Source organism: Dromaius novaehollandiae, chromosome 1 (genome assembly GCF_036370855.1).
Source record: "Dromaius novaehollandiae isolate bDroNov1 chromosome 1, bDroNov1.hap1, whole genome shotgun sequence".
NCBI classification, from domain to species: Eukaryota; Metazoa; Chordata; class Aves; order Casuariiformes; family Dromaiidae; genus Dromaius; species Dromaius novaehollandiae.
In genome coordinates this window covers 21,735,368-21,745,389 of record NC_088098.1, presented here as the reverse complement: position 1 = coordinate 21,745,389, position 10,022 = coordinate 21,735,368, and the positions used below count along the sequence as shown (strand labels likewise).

General features: G+C 42.6%; 1 protein-coding gene across 6 annotated transcripts in view; it reads left to right on the top strand.

The window, feature by feature from the left end:
* Window positions 1-8,150: 8,150 nt before the first annotated feature.
* PTPRZ1 (protein tyrosine phosphatase receptor type Z1) overlaps window positions 8,151-10,022 on the top strand; it is a 136,225-nt gene continuing 134,353 nt past the window's right edge. For 2 of the 6 annotated variants that reach the window (XM_026112988.2, XM_026112986.2), the window contains exon 1: window positions 8,151-8,575. In XM_026112988.2, the coding sequence (XP_025968773.2) occupies window positions 8,518-8,575 (58 nt within the window). In that variant the 5' untranslated portion in view covers window positions 8,151-8,517. The remainder of the gene's footprint in view (window positions 8,576-10,022) is intronic. The other 4 variants (XM_026112985.2, XM_026112984.2, XM_026112990.2 and 1 more) reach the window with 2 other exon arrangements.

Genomic DNA, 10,022 nt, shown 5'->3' with positions numbered 1-10,022 from the left:
TAAAGGTCTCACTTGTCTGCGATGACGGCAGCTATAAGAATGTAATCCAAAAGTGTCTTTTGGCATTCATTCCTACTCCAACAGAAACAGTTAGCAAATGCCTGGGAAAGAGCAAGAACCGGACATATATATGATACTTCCCCAAGTAACCTCCAGCCTCTAACCATTATCATTTCAGGAGATTTCCTGAGACTGATGCTATATTATTGAGTAACATGTAATAAATATTTCTTCCAAACAGTGGTGGGTCTGCCTTTGAGCTCATGTGGATTCTTTGTGTCCATAATATCATTGTCAAGGACATCCACAGGTCTGATTGATTGTCATTACAGGAAGATCTTTGGTTTTGGGGGTCTGTTTTGAACTTGGCTCATACCAGCTTCATTTGCTGCCAACTGTTTCTAATGTTGGAAAAGAAAGTGAATAGTCTATCCCCATCTACCCTCTCACTACTTATGATTCTACAGACCTCTAGGATCTATTTTATATTTTCCAGTCTGAGGAATCCTATACTCTTTTTTACTCAAATTCCTCAAATATAGATCTTCACTGTTCCTCAAGCATAAAAGTCACACCACACCTTTTATCACCCTTGTTGTTCTTCTATTATTCTTTCCCAAATTTACTATGTCATTTTTGGGGTGAGAAGACAGGAACTGCACATGTAGAATATAAAATAGTGATTTGTGCGTGTGCAATGAAAAAAATGAACTTCTAAACAATCATGTTGTATCCAGAATCTGAATTAGAAGTGCCATATATACAGAAAAGGATTTTTAGAGTTGCATAAGTGATTCTCTCTGTTTTGTTCTCTATTCCCTTTCTAATAATTACTGTGATTATATTTGCTTTTTTTGACTTCTAACAAGCACTGAGCTAATATTTTCATAGAACTATCTACCATGACTCCAAATCTCACTCTTGAGTGGCAATAGTAATCTCAGAGCCTGCCATTTTCTATCAGAACCTAACATTATTCCCTACTGCATCACATTTTTCTCTATTTACATTGAACTTTATAGATATCAGTTGCCAAAACTGATAGGCAGCTCTGAAGATTTAATAGCCAAACTAAAATATGTATAAGTTTTTCAATTAAATTTCATTCAAATTTAGGAAGCTACTCCTTCCTTTTGAGATCTCAAAAGCCATTGCAAAGGAGTGACTGCCTTGAATATTTTTAGATATTAAAGAGGAATATTCTTTACTTAGCTATTCATTTTCCTGTTTGAGAAAGTTGTGTCATTTGTTTTAATGTGCTAGAAGCCAATATCTCTGCCTCTGTTTATTTTCCTATTTATGCAACAGTATCTTCTGTGATATTGTCAAAACAGGCCTTGAATTTTGACAAACAGTGGCTATTTTTGAGATAAGTTATTGCATATCAGCATATTCCTGTTGTTTTATTGCTATTTTTCTTTATGGCCAGTTGAATAGTAGATTTCAAGAGAAAAAGATTTATTAAAAACAATAAGAATAATGGCAGTCAGATAGTAGGACAATTCCATGATCTAAGTTGCTTTTATTTCCAATTTTAAAATTGAAACATGCCTTCTAAAATCTATCTCAGTGGTACAATTTGCTGGCAGTGCAGTTGCAGAAAAAAATGATAAATGTATTTAAGAAAAAGAAAGTCAGTGCTTCATTTGCTAGCAGTAAACTAGTTCTACTGTTCAATATGCATTATTTGAAAACTCCTCTCTGCAGCATCATCAACAATGTTTACCCAAGCACGATGATTATGATAAATTGTTCCAGGGACTTTATATCTATTGTGTTTGTACAACTGCAGCTGCTGTAATAAGAAGGCACTAGTTTCAAAAATGAAAGAGAAAAAAATTGGTAAATGTAAGATCAATGTAGGAAATATTATTTGATTAGATTTATGATTGAGGCAAAACAACTTGCTTTTGGCTGGAGCTTGAGCTAGTAAATCTCAGTTTGATGGGTGGTTTGGGGGGAATTTCTTTGTTGATTGAAAGAATCAGTTGGGCTACTGTTAAAGCATGTCACATACCTAGCAACCTGTTTGTTTAGTCTGAATGATCAAGTATTTGGTTGCATGCGTGCCTTAAATATGTACTTTAAACATGCACTGGATTTTTCCACTCTGGAAAAGATTCCATTATCTTTGTAAATATTCATTCTGTTTTGACTTGCTGAAATCCCCATCAGGACATATATTATCTTTTAAAAAGAAGGCAACAGGGAAAAGAACCTTTTTAACCACCAACACCTCTGAAAACAGTGTCTTATTCTGTAGTTACTGAGCAAAAAACCTTTTTCACTGGAATAGAAACTGCTAACGTATACACTGTAATGAGAGCTTTGCCAACAGTAAGAGCTGGAGGGAAAGCAAACCAGTGAAACTGCCACTTGTAGACACAGCTCAGTGCATGGATAGAATGAAAGATGGTGGGCTGCAATCATGTCTCAGAGACCAGGTTCTCACAGAGAAGCAGGGAACAGACTGGTTTTGTACTAGACTGTAACCATCTCTGGCATTTACACACACCTAATTCTACCTCCATATCTATCCCTTCATAGGAAGATAAGCAAAAATTAGACCTCTCAGGAGGTCATGCTACCATCTGCTTGAGGACTGGGAGACTGGGGGAGAGGAATCCATCATTAAATAATTCGCTTGTACTCCTCACTCTTTAGTTATCACTTCAGGGTTAATCTTATCTGTATCTGTGGGAAACTACTGTGTTGCTAACAGGTAACTACGCAGTAAGATGATATGCTAGTGTGGTGGTAGATGTGCTTGTGTTTCCAATTTTCCATTTAATAATCCAAGCAGAAATGAAAAGGAATACTAAATAGGAGTATGAAATATTATTTTAATTTTGTCTATTGCTGCATAACAGGATGGTAAAATAACCAAATGCCCCTAGAGGCATATCCATTTGTTTAGAACATAGGAAGAGATTTGTAATTGGAGTTAGAGCATTTTACAGCATGTCCACAGTTCTCAGAACTGAAAGCACAGTAAGAAAGTCAGCCAGTGGTATATCTTTCACTTCACAGCTAGTCTTTTTGTGGAAAAACGGTGTGCAGCCTTCATGGAACACGTTACAGCTTGTCCAAGTGTACTACTATATTGTAGGGAAAGAAGTAAATTGAGAGTGAACAGCCACAAATGAATATGAAGGGAATGTAGACAAATTTGATTCGGTGTTCATGTACACATATATATGACTAAACTGTTCAAAGTTTGCATTTCAGCCCAAGACTGCTTATTTCTTGTATGCCACTAATCTCCATAACCACTCTGTTTTGTACATAATTGGGTTAGAAGGTTGTTCTTCAGCAGATTAAACAAGAGGTAGCCCTTTTACCACTCAAGGTATCTGCTAAGTATGACTGTTTATGTCAGAAAAAGTTTGTAGAGATATGGTTTTTATTACGAGATCAACTGATAAAGCCAGGAAAAACATATAAGATTTTTAGCCACAAACCTTTCATCGGGACATCTGCTCTGCCAGAAGAGACAGTACTGAAGCCTTTTCCATAGCTAGTTGAGATAGATACTTGCTAAAACAGGTTTAAACTGCCCTATCTTTAGTGCATCTAACGTCCTGGCTCTTTTCAGCTGATTCTTACTGAGAACTAAAACAATAAAACTAGATTATCTGAATAGACTTTGTCTCCCCTAGCTCTTCCATTATTTGACGGCATCTGCCCACTACCAAACTCTAGAATTCTGTTTTTTCTCTGAGAGGAAAATATACACAATCTACTGTCCTGAGGTTTAGCTATAAAAAGAAGTTCAGTTAGATCTTCTGTTTATCAAAGGACCAAATGTGCTGTTCAATGTCACAGTTTTTCTTCTCTCTCCATGTTCCTGGAGGCAGCTGAATTTGGGAGAGTAATGCCAATCCAAACAGTGGAAATAATGCAACTTCACATGGAGTATAAAAAATGGAACTCCCTTATGATACAAAAAAACACCTTTTAAAAATTTTATTTATAAGTTTTTAATGATCTTGAAACTCTGGAAACATGAAAAAATGAGGGAGACATAAGTATTGTTTTTATTTTCCATTTTGTGTCTTAATATTAAAAAATACGGTTTGAGATCCAGTGCTGGTAGTCCTCTGTGTAAAGGGACATTAATTACTCAGGGTAAAAAGTTCCCTGAAAAACAGTATTCTAACCAGACAGATCTGATAAATTTGACTTAAACATGGCATTTAGTTAATTGGGGTTTGGTTATTGTAATATGTGGTTGGATGACATTCCTAATGAGGGTAATCACGACTATTGTCAGGACAACATTTTGTACACACCTTGTTAATATTTTGAATCTATAGATTTGTTCCTCCAGTATATTATAAACTAAAAATGGAAGTCCCCATTAACATACTGTATTATATCAAGAGATGCTGAGGAAGTAGCCTTCATATAGAAAAGAACGAAAAAGAAAAGATGCATATAAACTCAAAATACGATATGACAAGTATCAAAGACAGTGCTGAAAATGAAAATATATACCTTAAGAAAAACAGAAGATAAATGCAACAAGAAATTAGCATTATTCTAAAAAACATAAGCACTCAAAACAAGCTAGAAAAAAGCTGAACAAGAAACAGAATGACTCACCCTGGAAAATAACGAGATTGTCACAATACAAGGGAAAATACAGTATCAACACTGAGAAGAGATTCATTTAGACTGAGAATAAACATAACAATGGATAAAAAGAGCAGATTTGAAGAAAATACTCAATATCAGATGAGAAGAATAAAATAAGGCTGAAAATTAAACAAAGAAATCACAAAACATAAAAAGGGAATATCAAATATCAAAAGGGGAAAATATTAACACAGAAATAAAAGAGGGACCTATTTCTCACTAAGATTTGCTAATATTGTCAAAAAGACAAGTAGAAATATTAACTAATGAAAGAGAAGTACTATATAAATCCCAAAATACTGAATTATAGTGATGAAAATAAGCCTTAGGTTTTAAAGAAATTGAAACTTGAAATGTTAAATATAAACCTATCTTTTCATGTCTGCTTGCTACTGTATCATGTTGTGGATTATTTATATTTTATATAAGAACAAGCAGAAACAGTAATAGCAATCATGTAATTATAACTAAGAAATTGATTTGCTTGACAGATTTTCTTATTTCCAAATAAATTTCAGTGAATTTGACCTGTCATTATACATTAGCACAAGCTAAAATGTCATGACTTATGGTTAAAGCTGAAGAACAGTTGAATCACCCTACCATAGTCAAGTGTTTCCTAAACTATACAGAAAGCTTCTCCACCAATCATCCTTCCAGTGCAAGAACCAGAGAATTGCCTTCTGGTCTTGTATCTTTTATAATTCATGGACAACTGTTCCTAGCAGCTACAAAATACCATCACATCAGGATACTATTTTTTTATTCTTATTCTGACCAGGTGTATATAGACACTCAAAGGCCAGAGGCGACCCTTATAATCCATCCTTATTATCTATATATTACAGGCTACAAAACTGCATGAGTTACTTAGCAAGACCACATTTGTGGTCTTGCTTTGAGGACACTAAATTCTTGATATAAAGATATCATATGCTTTTCAAATATCTGACACATTCACTGGTGATCTGTCCTAAAGGTTTACTTTTCTCCTTGTAAAATATTGCAGTGTATTGCTATTGGAAGTTAAAATTACCTATTGACATAGAGATGCTGTCAAGACGAGATTCTATCTGTAGAGCCATTTATTGTGGAGAACTTGGAAACAGCTGTGCCATTTACGAAGGCAGTGCTTGTGCTTGAGTGTGGGTGTGTTCATGATGGATAACTTCTTCATGGTTAAATAAAAGGGGATTCTTAAAGAAACCCTGTAGGAAAGGGAACACACCACCCCACCTGAAGGTTTTCCAACATCTACTCAGTCATGATAGCCAAATTAATAGCTGTTAGAGGTGATCCTTCAGGGCTGATCTGGTCACAAAGCTTTTGACCAAGGCTTAGGACCTAGACACAAGGCAGCACTGACAAGGTGGTTCCCACCAGGATGAAGGGATAAGTCAGCTTCTGCAAGCTCATGCATACTCACATGCAGCATAATCCAGCTATGCCAACCTGCCATCTTGGGGAGAAAGCCAAGTGGAGGATTTGCCTGAGAGCCATGCATTACTGCAGTCCCTGAGGCATTGCCAGCATCACCTCTGGAGTGTCTGAACATACGCTTTCTTTCCCATCTGTGGCCTTTAACAAAATCTTCTGAGCACATATTCTTCCTTAGTAGGCTTTCAAAGATGTATATAGCGCACACCCACTTACATTGTATATTATAATAATACATTTTGCTTTGCAGTATTGTATAATTCTTACTTCTACTCAGAAAATAAACAAATTGTACAATGGTGTTGGAGCTGGGGTTTTATCTTGAATATATTATCTACTGGTATTAATATTTTACAGTCTTGCATATGTCTGCCAGTGTGTTTGTCTGCATGTATATAGGTTTGGAGGTCATTACAGTTATTTCCTGGCATCTGGGTTCTTTTAATAACATCAAAATCAGCTGACTGAAGTCTTTAACGATATTTTCCCTTAGGACTATTCTAAAATAGTCTTTTATTGGGGAAGCTCAGCACACAGAACTTGCTTCTTCCCATGATACCAGAAGTCAGTTTAACAAGAACTGTCATTCAAAGCTAATCCTTCTGCTAATGAACCAACCCCTATTGTATGCAAACTCTGTGCTACCCTGAAAGAAGCTGACCTTGCATGAGTAGACACGTCTACTGTCTACTTTCCAAACACAATCAACTCCTTGAACATCATTGGCAATGTCTCCTTTAACTTTTGTTTATTCAGAAATTTCCAGTCTGCTTCATGTCAAGAGAGCTCATAGCTTCCTAAGCAGCCAGGTAGAGTAAGCGGAGATTGCAATGAAAAATTGACACAGGATTTTTCTTTTCCATGTTTTCCTTGAAGCAGAAGATGGCAGAAGTGGCTCCTATGCCTAAGGAGTGAGAGGCCTCAGAGCAGCCTACCTATAATGCACTAAGTGATTTTACACTTAGGTTGCCCCCCATTAAAAGTCACATCACATCCGTGCTGAGTAGATGGTTTCACTCAGACGGGATGTTCAGTTTCGCAAACATAGAAACCATTCACACCACTCCTGGGCTGCACTTTGGAGGACGTAGGCTAAAGCAGAGGATCACGTGTGTCTCATAACAGCCCTAAAGCCTAGATTATTATTCAGAGTTGTTTCTAACCCCTGAGTGGGGTGTGCAGGGAAACTCAAATCTTTAAAAACTGCATTTTGGCACCAGCATGTTGAAGACCGAGTATCTCACCCCTGTGAAGACGGCTCAGCCCCCTGCCCCGGGCAGGCTCAGCCCAGCTCGCTGTCCGACATGGGCTCGCGTAGTCGAGCCCCGCCGTGCCGAGCTGAGCTGCGCCAGGAGCGGGCGGCTGTGGCGGCTTGCAGCCTCGGGGGCCCGGATGCGGGGAGCCCCGGCCGGGTGGGCTCGCCCTGCCGCTGCCCCGCGGGACCCCCGCAAGCTCCCCCGCCGCTGGACGTGGTGTTTGTTCCCCTTAATGTTTCACCTGTCTATCCCGGGGTTTGGGTGGTTTTGGTGGGGGAAGGGTCTTGTTTTATCTTCCCACAGAAATGATGCCAGTGCCCGCGCCCTGACCCACTTCTGCCGCGGATAACGATATCCAGCTACTCCGAGCCCCTTCCCCCGCTCCCCCGCCAGCTCCCAGGGACACGCATCCCGCCGCGCCTCCTGGTCCGCCCGCACACGCCACCTCCCCACAGCCCGCTGGACGCCCTGCGGTCCTGCACAGCTGCCCGCGGCACTAAATGCCTGCAAGACCGGGCCCTTAAATCACCGCTGGCAGCCGATAGCTTTTTAATGGTGCTTTCCCGTCTCCGCGCCGAGCATCACCGCGCTGCGCGGCAGCCCCGCGGCTGCCGCCGCCTCCGAGATCCCAGCAACCCGCGGGCCCTCCACCCACCTCCGCGCCTAAATAAACTTTTCCTGGGCATGAGCTGAGGGGGCGGGGAGGGGGGAGGACGGGTGTCCCGGGGGACCCGTCCGTCTCACGCCCCCTCCCGCCCGCGCGCGCGCGCGCACACCCGCCCACACACACGCGCGCACACACACACACACGCACACGCGCGCACACACACACCCGCCGCCCGCCCAGCACCGCGCGATCTCCGCCCCCCTCCCCTCGCGCGCTCCCCCGCACGCCCCCGCGCAGGCGGCAGCGCGGCCGCTCCGCGGGGTGGATCGGCGCCGCGGGCGCAGGGCGGCCTCCGCGAGAGCCCCCGCGATGTGCTGAGCCGCGACCCCGGCAGCAGCAGCGCAGCTTATCCCGCCCGCGGCGTGGGGGCGGCCGCCGGGCGCGGGCGCAGCGCGGAGCCGGCTCCCCCTGGGCAGAGGCGCAGCTGCCGGGGGAGGCGGGCGCGCTGCGAGACGGCCGGCGGGAGCGACGGGCCGGCGGACGCACAGGCGGGCGGCGGAGGAACAGGACGGTTTGGACATGCTCATTCTAGGGCGCCTGGTTGCCTGTATCCAGCTCGTCTGTATCCTCCGAGTGGGTGAGTGAGATTTGCATGGATTAATCTTTGCGTTTCAGACCAACTTTTCTCCCCTGGCTCCAGGGGGATTTCTCCCGCTGACGCCCCTTGCTTGGAGGTCCAGGCGCAATCGCCGTCGCTGTCGCACCATGGAAACACACCGGCAGCAGCACGGATGGGAATGCATCTCCTGCCCCTTTTTACCTCCTCCCGCTGCTGCCGCGCTCCCCGCATGCGGGGACATCCGTGCCGCCCGCGGCGGGGACACGGTGGGCTGGGACGAGCCCCTGTCTCGGCCCCACGCCGCCTGCGGGGAAGGTCCCGCGGGGCGCGCGCGCCCGCGGAGCCGCTGCCGGGGAGCCGCGGCGCGGGGTGCCGAGCCCGCGCCCCGCACTCCGCACCGCGCGCCCCGCACCCCGCACCCGGCCGCGCAGCCCGGCGAGGGGAGAGCCTGCCAGGCGGTGCTGGCATCGGGCTTCGCCTGCCTCTGCGGCTTGGGGTGCGAAATTTTACTTTAGCCTCTTACGTTAACTGTTTTTAAGAGAACCAGCGATGGGTGCAACATTTCAGGCTAAAAATGACCCCTTTTTCCAAGAACTGGCGAAGTGAGTGATTGCCCTAAGACGAGATATAGCTGCTGCATTTGAAAGTCAAATACGATGCATTCGTTCATTCACACGGGACAGAGATTCCATCTAGAATATGCATTCCTATACTGATTTTAGAGGACTGCTAATATAGCCCAATTAGTTGTAAACTCGTTCAGATCTGTGCAACTGGAGTCCATCCTAAAAATCATGTGGCGTTCTGCTATTCAGTATTATATATAAACCCTGTGAGTCGGTTGATGCTGTTGGAAGCGCAGTCTTAAATACTTTGTCAAATAAATATGAAGAGCTTAAGTGACGGCTTTGGGTTGTATTGAATGTTTGCTTTGAACTTATGAGTTTCTATCAAATTGGTCACCAGAAAATATTAGTTGTTTGCTTGTATTGGAGTACGAGGAACTTAGGATCTTCAGCCCACTGTATACAAAACTGGTTTTACAATAGGTCTCTCGTGATAAAGTAGACACTAACCTACATTCTTCATCCAATAGGTGGTGCTGCTTCTGAAACCACAAGCTTTATAAACAAAGATCGGTGTTAGGTTACTAAGAGTGAAAGCAATTTCGTACTAAGTTCTGCCAATTAGTAGATACTATTTTTTATGTTTTGTGATGTGAAAAAAGGTTTGTACCTCCTTTCCTAAAGTTTCATGGAATAATTCAACATTAAATGTGATGAATGTGATTGACCTTTAATGAAAATGTGTGATCTTTATAAAGGCATTGCTAACTTTTGATGTGTCCTATTGCATTTTAATGTCATTTCTAAACTTACGTATTTCTAAAACCAGGAAATCAGGAAACATACACTACTACACTTTTCTAATACTAGTCTGGCAAAGAACGACTTATCGTAAAACT